This window comes from Mirounga leonina, unplaced genomic scaffold (genome assembly GCF_011800145.1).
Source record: "Mirounga leonina isolate KUSES-001 unplaced genomic scaffold, KU_Mleo_1.0 Mir_53, whole genome shotgun sequence".
Taxonomy (NCBI): Eukaryota; Metazoa; Chordata; class Mammalia; order Carnivora; family Phocidae; genus Mirounga; species Mirounga leonina.
The window spans coordinates 4,454,871-4,477,805 of NW_023270807.1; the positions used below are offsets into that span (position 1 = coordinate 4,454,871).

Here is a 22,935-nt window from a genome sequence, read left to right on the forward strand (position 1 = left end):
TGGGTGACGGATATTAAGGAGGGCATGTGATGTACTTAGCACTTGGTGTTATGCAATGGATGAATAATTGAACTCCACATCTGAAACTAATGATACACTATGTTAACTAATTGAATTTAAACAAAATAAGTTATAAAAGTAAAAAAACTCCATTTTAATTGATATAGTGAGTTTTTGACTTTATCTCTGTGTATACTTTAAAAAATTCATATTATTGGGCGCCTGGGTGGCTCAGTCGGTTAAGTGACTGCCTTCAGCTCAGGTCATGATCCTGGAGTCCTGGGATCGAGTCCCGCATCGGGCTCCCTGCTCAGCGGGGAGTCTGCTTCTCCCTCTGACCCTCCTCCCTCTCGTGCTCTCTGTCTCTCATTCTCTCTCTCGCAAATAAATTAAAAAAAAAAATCTTAAAAAAAATTCATATTATTTATTAAGTAAGAAATAAAAATACATCCTCTCAAGATACTTCTGACTTTGTTTTCTGATTAAGTGACAGTTATGAATATGGCAGGGAATATAAGACAGAGAACTCTGAATGTAATTTATTTACTGTTTTTCATTTGCCTATTCCCAAAATGGATTTGAGGCAACCTTTACTGGTGCTATACATTTCTTTGCGTGGATTCAATTTACTGTCTAGTGTCCTTTCCTTCAGCTTGAAGGATTCATTTCAGCATTTCTTGTAAGGCAAGTCTGATAATAACAAATTCTGCTTTTGTTTATCTGGGACTGTCTCAGTTTCTTCTTTATGACCCCCCCCCCCAGTTTGTTTTTGTTGCTATTTTTTTTAAGTTTTGCTGGATGTAGAATTCTTGATTGACTATCTTTTTCTTTAAGCATTTTGAATATGTCATCCTATTGCCCTTTGGCCTCCATGATTTCTGATGCAAAGTCAGCTGTTAATCTTATTGAGGAGCCCTTATGACCCCATTTAACCTTAGTTGCCTCCTAAAAGCCCTATCTCCAGATGCAGTCACATTGGGAGTTAGGGCTTCAACATATGAATTTTATGGAGGACACAATTCGGTCCATAATAAGCACCAACAGTGAAATTTTCATGTCAGTTATTGTACTTTTCAGTGCTGGAATTTCTACTTTGTTCTTTTTAAAACATAATTTCTATCTCTTTATTGATGTTCTCTATTCGGTGAGACACTTCCTTCATACTTTCTTTTAAGTCTTTGGACATTGTTTCCTTTAATTCTTTGAACATATTTTAATAGATAATTTAAAGTCATTGTCTACTAGGTTCAACTTTTGGGCATTCACTGGTAGAGTTTCTACTGGCTACTTCTTCCTCCCCCCCTTGAATGAGTCATACTTTACCATTTCTTTGTGTGTTGAAAACTGAAGGTTTAAAATAATGTGATGCCACACACACCTCCCCAACTAGTTTGGTTTTGTTGCTATTTTTTAGTGATTTTCCTGAATTAATTCTGTAAAGTTTGCATTCATTGTCATGGATGGCCACTGAAGTCTCTGCCTGGTTAGTTTAATGATCAGCTAATGACTGGACAGATTTCTTTAAATGCCTTGAACAAATAAATCTCCTAGCCTTTGTCAAGGTTGGTGTGTGCATGTTGGGGGATGGCTTCAATGTTCTGACAGGCAGTTTACAACTAACTCTGCCTTTATCTTCACTCCCTGCTTGTGCAGAACTCACAGTAGGTCAGAGGTGAGAGATTAGGGCCTTCTCAGGTCTTTCCTAGGCACATGAACAGCCCTGCATATTCCTGTAGCCTTCTAGATACCTAGGAATATTCTAGGGCTTTTTAGAGACCCCTTTGGGCAACTCATTCTCAGATATTTTATTTTCAGTTTTTGTTAGCTCCAACTGGTAATGCTGCCTCAGGTAATGCTTGTCATTGATTATTTTTGATAGTGCTTTGCAAATAGAACTGTTCGCACAAAGTAACCTCTGAGTCAGATAAAATAAAGACATGCTCTGAGAATGGAATTTTTCAGCAAGCCACCAGATAGTTAAAATAGAGATAATTCTCTGGGAGGTGGGGCTTTGGAGGAGCTCCAAACCTGTTTGGTCCTGTCAGTTGCTGCTAGATTGCTGGTTTTCATAGCTATCATAGTTGCGATGTGGTTGGTTTTCAAGTCTACCACTTGATAGTGGTAGATGAGCCGGTGATAAGGGGATAGGATTGGGGCAAGTTAAAATGCCACAAAGTTCATTGTTCTTACTGAAATCGTTTTTCCTGAGGAAACCCTCCTTTGACTGTTGTAAGTCTTTGGTTAATTTCCAAAGTTCTAAAACAAATTGATTTTGACAAATTTGCCTGTGTTTTCTTTGCTTTTAGGAAGACTATTTTTAGAGGTCCTTATGATGCCATTCCAGAAGTTGGAATTCCTAAATCTTTTTTAAGGGGTTGCTCTAGGGATTACAATATGTGTACTTAACTTTTCACAGTCTACTTAGAATTAATATATTACAACCTTTGGTGGAATATAGCAACCTTGCCACCTTATAGGTTATTTTGCCCTCCCCCATTTATGTTATAATTGCCATACATAGAGTACATCTACATCCATTGGAAACTCCATCAGACAATGTCATATTTTTTGCTTTCAACTCTCATGTGAATTTTAAAGAACTTAAAAGAAGAAAAGCGTTTATGGTATTTACCTAAATATTTGCCATTTTATCATTCTTACTCCATTCCTGACATTTCTGATGTGAAATTCACAGTTGCTCTAATTGTTGTTTTTCTATATGTGAGACTGTTTTTCTCTGACTGTTTTCAAGATATTTTCTTAGCTTTTAGTTTTCAGCAGTTTGATTATGATGCATTTGGGAATAGATTTTTTTGAGTTTTTCTTGTTTGGAGAGTGAGCTTCTGGAATCTCTAAATTTATGGTTTTTTTCCCAATCATTTGGAAGTTTTCAGCCATTAGTTCTTCAAATATTTTTTCTGCACCAAATATATTTTTTAAAGATTTTATTTAATTAATTGAGAGAGAGAGAGAGAGAGAGAAGGAGTGTGCGCTCACGCTCATGTGCACATGTGGAGGGGAGGGGCAGAGGGAGAGGGAGAAGTAGGCTCCCCACTGAGTAAGGAGCCTGTAGTGGGATTTGGTCACAGGACCCCAGGATCATGACCTGAGCCGAAGGTAGACACTTAACTGACTGAGCCACCCAGGTGCCCCTGTTTTTCTTTTTATATTGAGTGTTATATATTTTTGGGGTATAAGTCATTTGTCAGATATACGTATTGTGAATGTTTTTCTCTCAGTCTGTGGTTTGCCTATTCAATTTCTTAATGGTGTCTTCTGATGATGAGCAAAGCCTTTTATTTTGATGAAGTCTATTTTAACAATTTTTTTCTTCTGATTAATGCTCTTTGGGTCTTTTGTGAAAAACTCTTTGTCTACTCCAAGTCTGCAAGGATATTCTCCTATGTTTCTTTTTTTTAACTTCCTTTTTCCCCTGTAGAGATATAATTGACATATAGTATCAGTTTAAGGTATATAACATAATGACTTGATATATGTATATATTGTGAAATGATTACCACAAATACATTAATATCATCACCTCACACAGTTCTAATTTTTTCTTGTGATGAGAACTTTTAAGATTTACTCTGTTAGTGACTTTCAAATATACAATACATTATTGTTCACTATAGTTGCCTAATGTTTTCTATTACAAACTTTATCATTTTTGCTCTTATATTTAGGTCTGATCCATTTGATTTAATTTTGCATATGGTATAAGGTAGAAATCAACATTCATCTTTTCTCTATATATTTATCTAAGTGTTCCAGCACTATTCATTGATTTTACTCATATGTATTAAAAACTAATTTTATCTTTAATTTTCCTATTTTTATTTTTATTTTTTTTTTAAAGATTTTATTTATTTATTTGACAGAGAAAGACACAGCGAGAGAGGGAACACAAACGGGGAGTGGGAGAGAGAGAAGTAGACTCCCTGCCGAGCAGGGAGCCCGATGCGGGACTTGATCCCGGGACTCCAGGATCATGACCTGAGCCGAAGGCAGTCGCTTAACCAACTGAGCCACCCAGGCGCCCCTAATTTTCCTATTTTTAAATGCATTGTTTAATGCTTTACTCTAAAATTACAAAAAGAAATCACAAAATTTGTTAAATAATTATATTTCAATATAATTGATTTCCTTAGTAATTCTATATATTGTATTTTATGCCCTTCAATTTATTATTTTGAGAATGGGTCCATAAGCTTTAAGATTACCAAAGGTGTCCAAAACACACATATGTTAAGAACCCCTGGTGAGGTAGAAAAATATTTAGCTTTAGAATCAAAGAGACCTAGGTTTAAATGCTCATTTGCTGCTTCCTAGCTCTGTGACCTTGGGCACATCACTTAACCTTAATTCATCTTCCATACTTCCGCAGATTCAATAAATATCTACTGAGCACCTACTACCAGCCACTGTATTAAATCTTGTGGATCTTATGGATTTAATACAGACAGACGGAGATAACCTTTCCTATACAAAGTTTACAACTGAGTGGGGGAGGCAAGTGAGTCAAGGGGTCATTACACAACACACCTAGATAAGTGCTTTGATAGCAGAAGGACAAAGCTGTGGGAACTCGGGGGTGGGATTCCCAACCCAGACTTGTAGAGTCAGGAAAGATTTCCAGATAAGGATGCTAAACACATCTCAGGGATAAGTGGACATTAGCCAAGCAAAGGGGGAGAAGAGCTATCCAGGTAGGGGGGTGAACCCTTAAGAGACATGGGGATGGGGAGAAAGGACCAGTAACCTAAGACAGGACTGCAGACTGGGTCAGACTGACATTTTGTAGCCATCTTAAAGACATTAACTTCACCCTAAGAGAAATGGGAAGTCATTGATGAGTTTTAATCATTGATAGGTTGTGACAGAATCAGAATAAATTTTTAAATTCTACACTACAGGCATCACCACTGGAGACGGGAACAATGATTTGGAGATTATTGGAGAAATCCTGTCCAGAGAAGGTGAGTGCATGGGTTGTGGCAATGGGGTGGAGAAGAATGTATAGATTTGGGAGACAATTAGGTGGTAAACTCGGTGAAGCCTCATATTGGAGGCTCTGGGAAATGAGGGAGATGGGGCCATCTCAGATTTCCAGTTGGACCAACAGGATGAATGGTGGTGCCATTCACTGGAAAAAGAGCAGGCTTACAGGAAAACATAAAGTCAGATTTGAATTTATGGGTGTGAAGTGACTGACTGAGGATGTTCAGCAGACTTTTGGCCATATTGGCCAGAAAATTGGAAGAGGGGTTTGGGATGGGAAACCATCTGTTTCCATATGGTAAGATGCCATAGGCAGCATTCCTTCTCTCCTCCCGACCTTCGTTCAACATCTGTTGAAGATGTATTATACGCAGGATGTTGGGGATACAGCAGTGAACAAGAACACTAGGTTTCTGCGCTGAGCCAATTCACCGTACCGTTTACCTCTCTCAACTTGCTCTTAATCTTTAAAAATGAAAATAATAATGAGAACAAGTGAAATGAGGTGATGTGACGACACCTGCTCTTTTAATTTTTATATTTGTTTCTCGTCCCTAGAGCGAGAAGAGAAGAGAACTCTGTTACTTTTGCTTTGTATCCTTCCCCCTAGGCTCTTCCGCGCAGGCGCCCTGGACGGCCCTGGTGGGGGTGGGGCGGGCCCGAACCTGTGTCTTCTCCCCCGGGGCCAGGACCCGGCCGCGCGGAGGGCGCGGGCTGCCCGTGACGTCATCAGGCTGCGCAGCCCGCAGGGCGGGACCCGAGCGCGACAGCGCGGCCGGCGGACCAGGCTGGCTGGTGGGGAAACGAAACTGAGGGAGGAGGCGGCGGCTCTGGCAGCGGCAGGGCCAGGCCTGGTGGCGGCGGCGGCGGCGGCAACGGCGGCCTGAGCCCCCCCTCTCCGCTCCCAGGCAGCTCACCCTCTCCCCTCAGCGTGAGTGCCGACGCGCGGCCTGGGGGGAGCGAGCGGGCGGGCGGGCGCGCGGGCTCAGCATCCCTCTCCCCTCCACCGCCGCCTTGGCCGCGCACCGGCGGTGGTGACCCTCGCCGCCCCTTCTCTCTCCCCCACTTCCTTCAATCCTCCCCTGCCCCCCACCTGCCCCTCCAGCTCCCGGCAGCCCGAGTTGCCGCCGACAAACGTCTCTGCGCACACATTCACACACTCACGTTGTTTCCAAATGAAAAGACTGGCCGGGAGAGATAGGAGCTCATCTCCTCTCTCAGTGAATAAGGGTGGCAGTGCGAAACCGACACACTGGGAGAGAAGGCTGGAGAGGGGATTTGAACCCCATTTTTGGGAGAGCAGCAGGTAGAACCAGGCCTTTTGCCTTCCACGTAGAAGTTCCCTGCCTGGGCACATTCTCCTGGCCTGTGTCGGTCACTTGAGCGGGGCACTGGTTAAGGTGTGCGGCCTTCCCTCTCGGGCCTCAGTTCTTTCCAGTGGAAAACGGGAGGGTTGGGGTAGGTGATTTGCAAGGCCCGCATCTAAGGTGGTTTGGGGAGGAGCATCAGTATCTCCTGCCTTTCACACAACAATTTACTCTCCTTTTTTTGCACCCACCCCAACGCAGTCCACATTGAGTTTCCCGTGCTTGCAGTCTTCCAGAGTCGCTAAGAATCAGATGGCCCTTTTTGCTTTTGTTATGGGCCTTTTGGGGGGCATTTAAGACGGTAGTTTAAAGTGAAACGTCGTTTTGCTTTCTCTTTGTTCAAGGTCCCCCGTTCTTCCCCAAGATAAATAACCCCTGCCTGTGGCTAGTAAGAGGCTGCCTCAGTATAAGATTATGCATTGGATTGACTGCTCATCCTTGAGCTAGAGAAGTGAAACATGTGATTCAGGGTTTTGTGAGGTTGAGGGGATCAGTGGTATCTTTGCATTTCATTGCTCTCTTGCTGCTGTGATCCATGTTAAAAGTCTGTTTTGTGCCTCTGCACCTCCCCTTCCTCAAGGAATTGCAGCCCAGCTGGTCACCCACCTGTTTGCTCCTATGTTTTGAGTTCTTTCTCTTTTCTGAGTCTCCTTATAGCCCATCAGTTGTGTGTAAACCACACTGTATTCGCTACTACTTTTTCTTTTTTTTTTTTTATTCTTATGTTAATCCCCATACATTACATCATTAGTTTTAGATGAAGTGTTCCATGATTCATTGTTTGTGCACAACACCCAGTGCTCCATGCAGAATGTGCCCTCCTCAATACCCACCACCAGGCTAACCCATCCTCCCACCCCCCTCCCCTCTAGAACCCTCAGTTTTTCAGAGTCCATCGTCTCTCATGGTTCGTCCACCCCTCCGATTTCCCCCGCTTCATTCTTCCCCTCCCGCTACCTTCTTCTTCTTCTTTTTTTCTTAACATATATTGCATTATTTGTTTCAGAGGTACAGATCTGAGATTCAACAGTCTTGCACAATTCACAGTGCTTACCCTCCCCAGTGTCTATCACCCAGTCACCCCATCCCTTCCACCCCACCCCCCACTCCAGCAACCCTCAGTTTGTTTCCTACAATTAAGAATTCCTCATATCAGTGAGATCATGTGATACATGTCTTTCTCTGTTTGTATTCGCTACTACTCTTTAACTTGATCATTTCTTAAGGTTTCAGAATGTCATAATCACTTCATTCCATCTCATTTTTCCCCCCGCCATGCTTACCTCTCATGTACCTACCGGTGGGCGTGGATGATGGTGACGTGGTGCCTGATCATCTCCATTCTTTTTTCATGGAGGTGTGTTGGTGTTAAAATTATTTTTACACCAGAGTCCTATGATGTGGCTACCTCCAGTTTGAATAATTTTCCCACCCTTCTGTTTTCTCAGTCCTAAGTCAACCACTTCCATTCCTTACTCTCATCAAAAACTTTCCCAATTCTTTCATGTTTTTAAACATCCTGAAATAAACCAAAACCAGTATTTGTATCATATTATGTAATCTCTTAATTGGTAAAATAATAATGGTGATGGAGCTATCATTCTGGGATTGTCCCTTCACCTTGGAAATATTGGTTGATACTCATTAGGTTTCATAATTAATGTCCAGTGTACGTTGTTGTCACACATGGCCAGTGTTGCATGATAAGTACAGAATAATAAGTACCCAAGGCTTTTTCCCCCTGCTGTGGCTTGTAGAGTTGATCCATGACTTTTGGTATCTGACATCAAGGCTCTTAGGCCTCTGGGTCTGTGAGCACCACACATTTTCCAGTAAAACTAACAGCTATTATTGAAGACTAGAGCTTGGCTAGCATCCTTCCTGGACCTCAATTTGAGGAAGAGGCTATTCAAGTGCCGGCACTAGAAGCTGTTTGGAATTGCCAAATCCCATCCCACTGATGATTTATATTTTGGAATCCCTGCTCTGACAAGGGCAGCTGACTATCTGGATTTATGGTTGCAGTAACAATGAGGAGGAGAAATGATCCAGAATGCACTGCCCCTATCAAGAAACAGAAGAAAAGAGTTGCAGAGCTTGCCCTGAACCTCAGTTCTACGTCTGATGACGAACCTCCCTCTTCCGTCAATCACGCAGCAAAAGGTATGCTTGCCCATGTGATGTGAGGCCGCTGGCCATCTCGTTATTTGAATCCCTGGTGCCTGAATTGGGCAGAACACAGTCTGCTGCCCCTTCAGGGAAATTAGGCAACTTCTACAGAGAGATGTTGACTATAGGCTCTCTTCCTTTCTGCCCATTCTACTAGGAATGGACAACTTGTTTTAAATAAAGAATTGGAATTTTTACAGTAGTGCCTTAGTTCTGTGGCTGGTCTTTCAGTAGGTGGCACTCTTTTGCTGCCTTAAAGCCAGTTGGAGGTAGTGGGGAGCCCTGAGTGCCCTGTGCTCTTAATTGGTGTTAATGATCCTGGGTCTCTTTCACAGGGGATGGGCTCTTTCCTGCAGTGTTCTGGCCTAATTCCCCTCAGGTTTTTGCATTCTGTTTTCTCAATTCCCTCAACTGTTGTGATCAGAAACACCCAAATGAATTGGAGCATCCCTGTGTTCACTGTTGACATTAAGCTCAAAAGATTTCACTGATCTGGTTGAAACTAACATTTTGCTTTGCCTGTTTTTTAGGGTTATGGACATACACAGTGTCCATAGGTGCCTTTCTGTGAAAGAAATTGTAGAGTGCCTAGGAGCTTGCTTCAAATACCGAACAATTAGAAGCAGCTTCATTTGCATTTACCTTGACGTGCCAGCTGTATTTATTTCCTAGGGCTGCTGGAGCAAAGTACCACAAACTGGGTGGCTTAAAACAACAGAAATTTATTCTCCATAGCTCTGGAGGCTACATGTCTGAAGTCCAGGTGTCAGCAGGGCCATGCTCCCTCTGAAGGCTCTTGGGAAGAATCCTTCCTTGCCTCTTCTAGCTTCTGGTGGTTGCTGGCAATCCTTGGTGTTCTTGGTTTATAACAGCATAACTCCAGTCTTTGCCTCTGTCTTTCCTCTGTGTGTCGTCTGTTGCAAATTTTCCTTTTCTTGAAAGGGCATCAGTCATTGAATCAGGGCCCACCCTAATCTAGTATTACATGATTTTAATTTGATTACATCTGCAAAAAGACCATATTTCCAAACATCATGTTCCCTGGTGCTGAGTGGACATAGCTTTTTGGAGGGACAGTATTCAACCCGGTACACCAGCATGCATTTTGGAGCCTTTGCTGGATCACTGGTCAATTAGAATGAAATTTGGCAACAGATGGGTGACTGAAAGGGTGCGAAGCATCCTTTGAGAGTGGTAGGAAATACAGTTTACAAGTGGTAGGCTAACTGAAGGGCAGTTACTCATCAGTTGTACTGAGAAGCTGGTTCAGAAAGGAGAAGCTTGACAGGCGGTACAGCTGAAGCATTTGGTGCGGCTGTGGTCCCGGTTGAATGAGACTCTTACAACCTTGTGTGTGGAGATACGAGTGCCTTTAAAGTTGTCACAGTGGATTCCAGGATAGCTGAGAAAGGCTGTATGTAATTGAAATATGTGATTGAGTCTAAAGGCACCTGTGGACACTGTATGTCCTAAGTAGGAAGGCAAAAACATAGTGGCTGGTTCTAGGGACTGTTAAAGAAAGGGAGTTTTGCTTTTCACCTGGGATTTGAGCAGCTTGGTAAAGGTAGAGTCTCCTTAGGTAGAGCTCTGGTTTATTGGGAGAGATGGCCTATAAGGGAAAAAGGGAGAGCATGTCTGGGAGAATAAATATACTCAGGTGCTGGAGGTATCTAGTTCTAAGTGGATCTCAGGGGGCATCTTCTTGGGGTAAAGAGAGGGTAACTGACAGGTAGAGGGAGGCATATGGTTAAGGATGTTTTAAGGGAACCAGTCTGATTTAAATTTCGAGCTTTTAAAATTGACTGAATTGAGATTGTCCACCCCCCCCCCACATTTCCCTTAATTGTACCTAATAGCTTTAACCTTTCCTGGAAGTAGCACCATGTGAGTCAGTTAGGATTGACTATGCTGTTGTGTGTACAGAATGGAAATCTAAATGGCCAGTACCTTGCATGCATTTGGCAATATATGCCATTTGGTACTTTTCTTTTTTTAGAGGGAATGAAAGAAAGAGAGGGAGGGAGGGGCAGAGAGAGAAACTCTTAAGCAGACTCCCCGCAGAGCCCAACATGGGGCTCGATCTCATGACCCTGAGATCATGACCTGAGCTGAAATCAAGAGTTGGACACTAAACCCACTGAGCCACCCAGGCACCCCTTTTTCTGAAAATGAGGCAGGAGGCAGTGGCAAATAAACACTGCTAGATTTCCCTGTTTGAGCTTATTTTAGCTTTTTTGTTGTCATAAAAACTGAGGGCTGGAGTCTGGTGTCTTCATCAGCAAGATTGCTCTCTGTGCCACTCCCCCTCATCCCATACCTGGCATGGAATAAATGCTCAATAAATATTTACTGAATTGAATTGATAGAAGGCAATAGTAGGGGGCGCCTGGGTGGCTCAGTCGTTAAGCGTCTGCCTTCAGCTCAGGTCATGATCCCAGGGTCCTGGGATCGAGCCCCGCATCAGGCTCCCTGTTCAGCGGGAAGCTTGGCTCTCCCTCTCCCACTCCCCCGCTTGTATTCCCTCTCTCGTTCGTTGTCTCTCTCTCTCTCTGTCAAATAAATAAAAAATCTTTACAACAAAAAAAAAGGCAATAGTAGTATCTTTTCCAAGAAGCTTAAAATGCTTCACCTCTTTCATTTTGCCTATCCCTCCTCCATTCTACAGAAGATCATTTCATTAAGTACTTAGCATTTATATCATCTCTGTTCTGAATTGGCTTTTCTTTTTTAAGATTTTATTTATTTGGGAGAGGAGCACACGAGCTGGCGAGCTGGCGGGGAGGGGTAGAGGGGCGGAGGTAGAGAGAGCAGCAGACTCCCCGCTGAGCAGGGAGCCCGACTCAGGGCTGGGTCCCAGGACCCTGGGATCCTGACCTGAGCTGAAGGCAGACGCTTAACCGACTGAGCCACCCAGGTGCCCCCTGAATTGGCTTTTCTTAGGCGTCCCCTGGATAGTGTGCCCTGGTAGTTTACTGTCTCACCAGAAGCTGTGTATCTGCTGAGATTTATATGCAGCTTTCCTAGTCCAGTCATTGCATTAAAGCAAATGTGTTTCCTTTTGCTTCAGCCACTTCTACCTGGACATACTGTTGAACAGATGATTGAAAAATGCTCTTTAGGGTACACATAGAAAAACAAAAAAATAGTAGTTACTATTTCTGTCTTTCTGGGCTTTATTTGTGCTTTCTCTACTAGATCAGTGTGATGACTCATTAATAGATCTGTTTAGTTTAATCAGTTTGTTTATTTTACTTTATTGACAAGTTAAGTGCATTGCCAGGTCAGAGATTGACATGTGACCAGAGTAAAGAAAAAAAGAGATGTTGTTGTAATGGCTGCTGTGGCATCACGTGTTCTTTTGAGTATGTTAAGAGTAGTTTGAAGGCGTTTTTAAGCCTAAATCAACTCTTGGAAATTTGCTACTAAATAACAACCTTTTGAAGTAAAAAGGGGCGGATAGAGGTCATTTTGTTCTTTCTGGTTGTTTCTCTCAGGGAAACTAGTCTAGGCTCCAAGACCGTTTCCTTTTGTCCTGAGCTGTGTATCCAGTGTGGGCTCCTGGCCCTCCCGCAGCATGTTGCTTTGGAAGTTGCCAGGCCCTTTCGCCTTCCCCTCCACCAGGTGTAGTTCTTGCCTAAATAGGCTATTCTCCCTGAAACACCATCGCTTTCCTGTCAGCCCAGATTCATGACCTTAATCAAAAACTTCCTTTATCGGTATCTGTTTAAATTGCTCTAACGAATTACCATTTGTCTGGCATGAAGGAGAAATGGAGTCTTTAAACAGGAATGAGTATATTCCACAGCAGTTGTTAAGCAGGATGTGTGGTATTTATTAAAATCCATAATTTATTCCTCTCTATCTGTGTGCTGCTCACCTTGGCCATTAGTGGTTGGAGCTGCCTCTCTCTATGTGCTGTCACTGTCATTTTTAATCTTGGCATGTTTGCCCTACTGTTCTGTTGCCATGTAAAGAATTTTGCCCTGCTGTTCTGTTGCTATGTGAAAAATTTTGAACTTTTCATCTTTAAAAATGACTTAAGAGTAATGATTTCTATCAGGTGGAGAGAAATCTTAAATGAAAACTCTAAATAATGTTTATTATTTAGGTTTTAGAAGGGGAGCTCCTGGGGAGGTAAATGGGAATGCCACCCAGCTTTGGCAAGTTCTTAATGAAATGAATCATTTTAATAGACTGACCTTATTACTCCTGTTAATTTATATCTTCATTACAAAATTGTCTGCTCAGTGTTTGCTGAATTCTTATCAGTCTTGGGAGACGAAATCTCCCCTTTAGTTACTGCTGCAGCCATGACAGTTGTGTCCTTTCCATCTGAAAAGCGTGGCCCCAAAGGCCCAGGCGTGAAAATGGGCAGTGGCTGTGGCTGGCTGTGGGCATCAGGACTAGTCTAGGCAACTTTGTTTTAAATCATGTCAGGCTAAGAATTGGCTTCAAATACCACATGAAATAAAAGGGAAATAAGGCTTATCCAGCACACTTGTTGATCTCACAGAGAAATGCTTAGTAGGATGGTATTTTAGCTTCCATTGACCTCACTCTCAGACCTCACTGGGTACACACATGTAGCACCTAGGGAAGGGGAATGGAGTGGAACGATCTCTGTCCCAGAGTCACCACTGATTTGCCTAATGAGCCCTCCACCCAAATTTGGTTCCCCCTGTCATTTTGGTCCAAGAATGGTATGAAGACAAAGAAAACAAAAGATTTCTCTTTGAGATCTGAGGGTGGTTTGTACCCTGCATGCCGAGGAATGATGTTCATACCATTGATGAGTGCCCACAGCTGGGTCCTCAAGCAAATTTGACAGCCTGGCAACTGCACCTAGAGCTGGACCAAGGGCACACTCTCCTTTGATAAGGATACCAGGTTTTCCTAACCTTTTCGTACGTTGACTTATGAATCCCCAGAAAACCGGTGAAAGGAATAATAACTGATCTAACATTGTAGCTTCTGGTTAGTCAGGACCCCAGATCCCTGGGTTACACAGAAAGAAACTTTAGGGCTGTGCTCAGGGAGCCACCCACATTCCCGGTACCCCCTCTTTCTATACCAGTCAGTACAGATTGAAGGCATGGAAGCGACTGAGTGAAGAGAAGCTGCACCTTTGGAAGCACAGTTCTTTAGCATGTGGGCCCTCTCTTGTAGAGTGTGTCTCTTTCCCCTGCATGGGAGTTAATAGATGAGAGACCCAGGGTTAGACTTGAGCCACTCGAGAAGTCTTTCCCCTTAGATCTGCTGTCCTCTCAAGCTTGGTCTGGAAAGGAACCAAATTCTTCTCAAGGAATGGTACTTTATTTCTTTATAGCTTTATTTTTTTACTCTAATTTTCAAATGAATTTTATTTCAAATGAATCTTATTTCTCACACAGAAAATGCAGAAGAGTGCAAAACAGAAAATAAATATAACCTCACCTCACAGTTTCCATGGTTACTCTTATGTTAATGTTCTGGGTCTTTCCTTCTGAGTGGCATTCTCTGGCACTCTGTGACGTGTGCTGCGTTGGTCTATGTAAGCAAGTCAGCTCCTTATTGAGGGAATTGGACAGCTTCCTAAGAGGAAGGGGTACAGTTGCCTGGGTGGCTCAGTCAGTTAAGTGTCTGTCTTCTGCTCAGGTCATGATCCCAGGGTCCTGGGATCGAGCCCCACATCGGGCTCCTTGCTCAGCGGGGAGTCTGCTTGTCTGCACCCCCCTCCCCCATGCTGCTCGTGCTCTCTGTCTCTCAAATAAATAAAGTCTAAAAAAAAAAAAAAAAAAGAGGTAGGGGTAGATTTGGTGTCTCTCATATAGGGATATTCTTAACCAACATTTCTCCTTGCTAACTGCTTAGGAGCCAGAATGTTGGTTTTAAGTTTATTCTAATTTTTTCAAACATGTCATACGGCTTTTCTTTCTTCTGCAAAATGTTATATTTCTAAAAGAAAAAACCGCATATTTATTTTAGCTATCTGATTTTTGTTTTTTTAAATTTTTATTATTTAAATTTTTTTTTTCATCGACCAGTCTAAGTTATTTATTTAAGCCATCTCCTGCCATAAACACAAGGATGGAAGATCAGTATACTGGTCATCATTTGACACAAGTAAAGAAGGTGAGCTTGAGGGGTCATATACTTTTCTGGTCCTCGTGCAGAGTCATGGTCCAAACCAGTGCTGTGGTCCCCACTGGGTAGTGGTCCAGGTTCTCTTTATTCATTTTCATAGGTGGTTGGAAGTGGATTCATGTGAGACTTATGGAATACAGTGTGACTACCATCTCCCCAGGGAAAGGGCTTGGACCTGTTGCAGAGATGGGGGTAGGCGACAAACTCAGGGTTCTCCGTGCTCTCTGTGATGTGACTTCAGGATGACATTCATCATACTCACTCCCACACCAGGATGTGCTATGAATTAGGAGAAGGCCTTCCACATCTGAGCTGAACCCTCCTCTTTGCCGTGGGTGCCACTCAACATGGACTGCCCCAGCTGTGCCCCAGACCGACCTAGCAGCCCAGAAACCCAGGACCCAGCTGCCACCACCATTTTCAACCTGGACCTTAGTTGTCTGATTTTTAAACTCTTTGAGGGTAGGATTATTTCTTTAGGAGAGTGCCCCATTGTATATAGCATGGACCTTTTATAGAACGTGTCCTGAGCCAAAGTGTTGTCTGATCAATTAAACAATACCAGTGTTTTGTTCTCTTGACAGGTCTGATAGATGTCCTATTTCAGCCTACTGGCCGGAGGGGTGGGGGAATGGGAGTTCTTAAATAATAGTCCTAGGAAGGCCCAGTTCTCTATTAAGATATAGGCATTTCATACTCATGCTTAAACTCTTTGTTGTTGTTTAACCTTTTTTTAAAGTGTAAAGACTTAAATTTTTTTTTTTTTTTTTAATGGCGCCAGGTTATAAAGCAGCTTTATTTAAAACCATCTTTGTCGGGGCGCCTGGGTGGCTCAGTCGTTAAGCGTCTGCCTTCGGCTCAGGTCATGATCCCAGGGTCCTGGGATCGAGCCCCGCATTGGGCTCCCTGCTCGGTGGGAGGCCTGCTTCTCCCTCTCCCACTCCCCCTGCTTGTGTTCCCTCTCTCGCTGTCTCTCTCTCTGTCAAATAAATAAATAAAATCTTAAAAAAAAAAAATCGTCTTTGTCAAAGTTTTAACACTGGAACAAAGTTAAATGTACCTAAATGAGACTTGAAGCTATTTTTGGTAATAGTACAAATTTTGTCCTATGGGTATTACTATTTTCCAGTTTTCTATGTGAAACTGTTGAAAGGAAAATTTAAGTATGTTACAACTCATAGATTACTTTGTACCTGCCTCATTCTATAAACAAATGTATTAGTAATTAATATCTTAAGGCCATCAATCAAGACTTAAGATGTTTTAAAAATTCACTCTAGTGAATACCTAAGTTTTATTAAATGGGAAGACTCAGTCCAGGTGTTGGAGATGGAAAGTTGAGTGGGACACAGTTCCCGCTCTCCAGGAGGGCCCCCGGCCAGTGGGATGGCATCTGTGATGGGTGCTGTGCTGGCGGTGCTGCTGCCCTTGGAGCACGTGCGAGGGAGAGCTGGGCCTGGGGGGCTAGGGAAGAGCGTTTGGTTTTTCTCAAATGTTAACCCTGAACAAGTTTGTGTTCTCATGGGGAAGTGGACGGGTCAGTGCAGATAGGCTTTAGAATTATGATGTCATTGCAAGTTCTGCATACCTGAATTGTGACCATCATGATCTCTGAAGAATCGTTCTACACAGCTGCCTTTCCTCAACACCTCCCACAAGCAGCCAGGCTTTGACTCATCAACGCAGATGGTTTAGTGTGTAGGGCAGGCTGGTGATGGAAAGAGAACAGTTACCCCTCTAAAATGTCACAGCTCGGGGCGCCTGGGTGGCTCAGTCATTAAGCATCTGCCTTTAGCTCAGGTCATGATCCCAGGGTCCTGGGATCGAGCCCCGCATCGGGCTCCCTGCTCGGCGGGAAGCCTGCTTCTCCCTCTCCCACTCCCCCTGCTTGTGTTCCCTCTCTCGCTGTGTCTCTCTCTGTCAAATAAATGAAATCTTAAAAAAAAAAAAAAAAGTCACAGCTCATCTGTGAGCCAGCTCTTCTTTGGGGCAGTGCTATAAACCCTGTTTCCTGTGAGTTTGAAGGACTGTGAAAACAAAGGAAACTAGGAGATTAAACAATCAGAAATTGTTAGTCCCATGATAGAATTGTTGAAAATAGGGGCGCCTTGGTGGCTCAGTCATTAAGCGTCTGCCTTCGGTTCAGGTCATGACCTCAGGGTCCTGGGATCGAGCCCCGCATCGGGCTCCCTGCTGCGCGGGAAACCTGCTTCTCCCTCTCCCACTCCCCCTGCTTGTGTTCCCTCTCTCGCTGTGTCTCTCTCTGTCAAATAAATAAAATCTTAAAAAAAAAAAAAAAGAATTATTGAAAATGGAGCTAGGTATCCATGTTTGGAAGTTGATGTTCAAATAATAAGCAGCAGAAATAACAATCGTATGTTCAATAAATACATTTTATATTTGACAGTGTACTTTCAAACACATTATTTCATTTTCATACAAACCCATGAGGTAGGTATTACCATCTCAGTTTTACAGGAGAAAAATTGAAAGGGTGGGACAGGACACCTGATATTTTGAGCTCCCATCGTGTGTCAGGTACCATTAGGAACTTTCAGTGACTTGCCCAAGATAACATAGTAAGAGGTAGAGAATATAGTTAACCCTGGGTCATTTTATGAAGTTGATGTATGTAACGCATATACTGAACACTAGTTAAATAAATGAAACTTGGACTTCTTGAGGATACTTGGTGCCCTCAACTCCCTTGAGCATTTTCTTTTTTTTCTTTTCCAGCATCTACCACGAGCCTAAGTGGGTCTGACAGTGAGACTGAGGGGAAGCAACATAGCTCTGACTCTTTTGACGATGCATTCAAAGCAGACTCCCTTGTGGAGGGAACTTCTTCTCGCTATTCCATGTATAATAGTGTCTCCCGGAAGCTTATGGTATGTCAGTGCTTGGGTTGGGTTTCTAAAGCTCCACCAGCAGAATAAGAGAAGGGAAATTGTATTGGTGTGAAAAGAAGAAAAGCTATGGCATGAGTTTTTCCTCTGCTTTCCAGCTATTGAAATTTAGTAGAGTATGTGGCCCCCTTAATAGAAGTATCTGTCACATCTGAATCATCCATGGGAAGTGGCTGTGCAGGCCTACTTGTCCTGTCCTATCCAGAGCTGGATCACCCTTTGGTCTCCTTAGTAATGAAAGCTTACCATGAGTACATGTGAACGTACTTCCCTGCACATGGACATGTGTGGTTGGGTAAAGATGCTTCATGATGTGAGTTTTTGCTCTAGTGAATGATCTCAAGAGAAATGACTAAAATCCTGCTCACTCCTGAGTGCCCAAAATAAATGAGAGTAGTATAATCTTTTATATGACTTTGAAAAGAAGGTCCAGTTTTCCTTCCCAACTTCTATACCCCATTGATATACCAGAAGAAGGAAAGTGACTAGGAAGACCTGCTCGCTTTCCTGAGCAAACTTCAGTGTAAGTGCACAAAGGTTAGGGAAATCCAAGTTTGCTTTCTGGCTGGCTTTAATATTATAGGTATTTAACTCCTCCATTTTCTTTTGGATTCATTTAAGAATGAGAACTGCCACTTCTGAGGTCGTAGGATTCTAGTTTGGGGGCCACAAATTTTGGGGAAGTGGACAATGGGGAGGTTTGTGACTCAGCCTTTTTGTTTTTGTTTTTAAAGATTTATTTATTTATTTGAGAGAGAGAGTGGGAGGGTGGGGGCAAAGAAAGAGAGGGTACCCCTCAGTCAGCCTTTTTGACCTGGGGAGAGATTTGTGGCTACTATAGGAATTCTGTCCAACTCTTGAGTTGGTAATGCCCCTTCCAAAGGGAATATAGACCTTCAAGGGGGATTACATTTTCTTAGGATTGGAGTTATTTTATCAGACAAGGATCCTTGGGGTTTGGGATTTGGGTCTCTGATTTTGGGGGTATGTAACTGGGCCCAGTGACTCTAGAGTTTAGTATGAGCTTATGGACAGTTGTGACATTTAAAAAAAAGTTCCCAGGGCGCCTGGGTGGCTCAGTCAGTTAAGTGTCTGACTCTTGGTTTCAGCTCAGGTCATGATCTCAGGGTCGTGAGATTGAGCCCCACATTGGGCTCTGTGCTGGGCGTGGAGCCTGCTTGGGATTCTCTCTCTCCCTCTCCCCCACCCCCCCGCCTCAAAAAAAAAAAAAAAAAAAAGTAAGTTCCTGTCCAGTATCTTATGGTACTTATGGTACTTATGGTCCATACCTCAATTTTACATGAAGTGAGTTTTCAGTTAATATCTTGATTAAGTGGGCTCCTGCAAGCCCTCATTGTCTTTACCTAATAAGGTTATTTGAGTGGCTGAGGATAAGGTAGAGTTGCTGCTTGAAGCAGTTCCATTGTAAATTATGTTCTCTTTATCAACTCAACTCTAGATCTACTTTTCACTTAATCAGACAAATTAATTGGAAGGGTAGTTGTGCAGATGTCCAATGAGATTCATTAAGTGCTCTTGGTGCTTTTAATTACAGCTATGAGGTGCCTTCTCATTTATCCAACTTCTGGTTGCCCTAGACTTTCACCTCCAGAGTAGATAGCCACTGGGCCTACAGTTAAACTGCAGTTACTTATTTATGCTTATTTTCTTCATTAGGCTAGATGGAAAACTTCTGGCCTTACTCCTCTGTTTCTCAGACTTTAGCATAATATCTGACACATGGTAGGGGCTGAGTAAATGTTTGTTTATATAAGTGCTCCATTATTATCTGTTTATTTATATAAATGCTCTATTTTATCTCTTTTTCAGGCCAAGATGGGCTTCAGGGAAGGTGAAGGATTGGGTAAATACAGCCAGGGTCGGAAGGACATCGTTGAGGCCTCTAATCAGAAAGGTCGAAGAGGCTTGGGTCTGACACTGCAAGGCTTTGATCAAGAGCTGAATGTGGACTGGCGAGATGAGCCAGAGGTAACTGGTGAGGGGAGGAGGAGACAGGAAAGCCAACTTGTGTTTTCATATGCATGGTTTAAGTAGCCATGTTAACAAACTAGAAGTCTCCAGAGGCAGTGGGAATTAGAACTGAGTTTTTACATGGAAGGTACTGCAGATGTCTGGAATGGAAACAGGAGAAAGATACTGGGGGAGATATGCTAGGGTGTGGATTTGTTTTCTATTAAAGACCAGTGGGTAGAAGATGCTGAGAAGGCAGAGTTTGGCTCCAGAAAGGACTTTAATAAATAGATACACCTTTCCACTAGTGGCTAAGGTACCTCATAAGGTAATGAGTTCCCTCTGCTGAAAGGCTTCAAAGGGGTTGAATGAGGACCCGCTCTCCCATTGGGTGAATGACTGGATTAGGTGCCCTCTAATGTCCTGCACCTCTACAGGTTTATGGCACCCCAGCTCTATGTAGGTGTGTGTTTGTACTGCATAGCTTTCCTGTTGTGGGTTTAGTCTGCTTATCTGCTTGGATACCAGTTTGTTTTAACCCCAACTACCAAAAGAGACTCCTATCCTTTTTCATGGCACAGGTGATGTTGAGATTTTATTTTTATTCATTTATATATGTCCTATCTTATTTCACAGAGGATTCCAAGTGGGTATAATGAAACAACTAAAAATAATGATGAGGGGGCACCTGGGTGGCTCAGTTGGTTGAGCGACTGCCTTTCGGCTCAGGTCATGATCCCGGAGTCCCAGGATCGAGTCCCGCATCGGGCTCCCTGCTCGGCAGGGAGCCTGCTTCTCCCTCTGACCCTCCCCCCTCTCATGTGCTCTCTGTCTCTCTCATTCTCTCTGTCTCAAATAAATAAATAAAATCTTTAAAAAAAAAAAAGAGTTGAAACTAGAGAAAATAGAACACAAATGTCTTGTCTTCTACGTAGCTGGTGTAGTTGAGCTTCACATGTGCTGTGAACTCTGGAGAATTGATATTTTATTTGTCTCTCTGATGTTCCAGTTCAGGAAAGAACTCCCATGAATTGTACATGATAAAAGCCTAATAAGGCTTCAGAGTAAGATGCTGACAAGCCAGGAGCTAATGGCTTCTGGGGGTGGTCCTGCTGTGTTGCCTTGTAGTTATGGGGAGTCGAGACCAGCAGAATAGCAGATGAGACAGTGCAGAATAGGGTAAATATTTGTAATTGGTTTTTACCTCAGAAATTCATGGTGCTTTTCGTGTCCTCATTTGTATGAAAACCAGTAAAGAATCCTGATCCTCATAGTGGGGCAGAATTAGAATTAACTTAGCTAAACTCAAAATCTCAAATTCACCCATAAAATCTCTACTTTTAGTGGAGACAGGCTATTGAAATCCCTTTTTGAGGCAAGGCTCTCCTAATTCTCATTTACTGTGAATCAGTTTTTCTCCTACAAAAGATGCCCTATTTCTTGGTTAAGAGTTTGGCTTAACTATTAGTTGGTATCCACTTCTTTAAGGGAGATGAGTCTGGGTCGCCTCAGGTGACTGTCCAGTCCTGGAGTCACGCAGAGGAAGTGCCTGGTGGCTTCTGCAGTGCAGGATTTTAGAGTGCAAGGTTTGACCCTTCAGACAAAGTCCACTTTGCAGTCCATTTTTGCTCTTGATGTTCACGCTTCTATGGGGAGATTGAGTCTGCTTATTCTCTCCGAAGGGACATCCCAAGTGTACATGCGCTTTCTTCCCCATAGAGTTTGTAACTTATAACCATTTATAAGTGGTTAAAGGTGATGGATTTGACTGAGGGCGGGGGATGGGGGGAGCCATGATTCACTGCCAGATTCATTGACAAAAGGGCTTCTGTAAATTTTTAAACTTTTTCTCTGTTGTTGATGGTTGGCTTGCCCTCAAGACCTTGCATTGTGTTACCATTTTATGCCTTTCAGAGCATGTAATATTACCTTTGATCACATTACTTCAATTTGCAATGGTGAATCTCTTCTCCACACTTGCTTGGGAGGCAGGGTGTAGAGCTGCCATGCAGGTTAGCCACCTGTTTAGGTTTTATAATCCATGTCTCTAGCTCAGTGAACATAGTCCTGGCTGCACATTAGAATCATCTGGGGTCTTCTAAAAAATGTGATTATACCCAGTTTCTGCCTCAGACTGACAGAGTCATATACTCTGAGGGTGAGGCCTTGTTATCAGTACTTTTTAAAAGAACAGCAGAGGGATGCTTGGCTAGCTAAGTTGGTGGAGCATGCAACTCTTGATCTCAGGGTTGTGAGTTTGAGCTCCATGTTGGGTGTAGAGATTACTTAACAATAAATAAAGTCTTCAAAAAAAAAAGACTGCAGATATTTCTAATGTGTAATGTAATTCAAAAATTAAGAGAAAGCACCATTGAGATGCCAGTTTCTGCTCTGGGAATAAATAGGCAAGGAATCCTATTTGTGAATAACACCTTGAAAGGCATCAGGAGGTGAGACTCATTGCCATTGGGTCTTCCTGGTATAATTACCTTTTCATAGACTTATATCCTGTGTGTACTTCTCTGTGTCCCCAGTGCTATGATTGTAGGCCCTTGGGTCAAGGACCATGTCTTTTTAACTGCATTCTGAGTACTTAGCCCACAGTACCTATTTATGAAATAATATTGGAACAAATGAAAGAAACTTTGAAGTTTGGGAAGTTGCTGAAGATTCAAACTAGAACGGTATCTGGCCTTCCAAAGTTAACCTTCAGTATCCTGGCTCAGTTCTCATGTCTGACCAGCACATTTGGCCTCAGCTTCCCAGGCCCTTCCATCTGTCTGAGTCCCTTTTGATTGTTTTGGGGAAGCCCTGGCAAGTTGGGGCATAGCCCTGAGGGGCCATCTTCCCTGACTGACTTGCCTCTTTTTTGTTTGTAGCCCAGTGCCTGTGAGCAGGTGTCATGGTTTCCAGAATGTACCACTGAAATTCCTGACACTCAGGAAATGAGCGATTGGATGGTTGTGGGAAAGGTAGGATTTCAGGAAAATGTACCCTGAATTCTTGGCATTTACCTCCTGACTTTTCTTCTTGAGTCCAGTGTGTATGTATGTATACTCATAGTTTAAGAAAAATGTGAATCTGACCATTCTGGCAAGAATAAAGTTTTGTCAAGATGGTGTGTAAAGGGCTTTACAGATATGCCCCTGGGAGATGTGACAGGGTTTTTTTCTCCTAGTCATTTAACTTGCAAGGCAGCACAAAATGCATAACTTCTGTCTTCCTCATGGATGCTTTTTAGAGTAGATTATACATTTGTGTATATTCTGGTCACTGCTGGGCACTGTTCCAGTAAGATGAAAAGACACTGTCCCTGTCCTCTGAAAATAATGAGGGAGTTGTTACAGAGGGAATTTGTTTAATCTCCTTCTGGAAAACTAAGAATAAAGTACATAGCT

General features: G+C 42.9%; 1 protein-coding gene and 1 pseudogene across 1 annotated transcript in view; one reads left to right on the plus strand and one right to left on the minus strand.

Annotated features, from left to right (window-relative positions):
• The first annotated feature begins 5,779 nt into the window (after nt 1-5,779).
• CMTR1 (cap methyltransferase 1) overlaps nt 5,780-22,935 on the plus strand; it is a 50,656-nt gene continuing 33,500 nt past the window's right edge. Inside the window, exons 1-5 of the mRNA XM_034990425.1 lie at nt 5,780-5,932; nt 8,394-8,531; nt 17,397-17,548; nt 19,397-19,555; nt 22,417-22,509. Of these exons, the coding sequence (XP_034846316.1) occupies nt 8,399-8,531; nt 17,397-17,548; nt 19,397-19,555; nt 22,417-22,509 (537 nt within the window). The 5' untranslated portion in view covers nt 5,780-5,932; nt 8,394-8,398. The remainder of the gene's footprint in view (nt 5,933-8,393; nt 8,532-17,396; nt 17,549-19,396; nt 19,556-22,416; nt 22,510-22,935) is intronic.
• LOC118000633 lies at nt 14,683-15,101 on the minus strand (annotated as a pseudogene).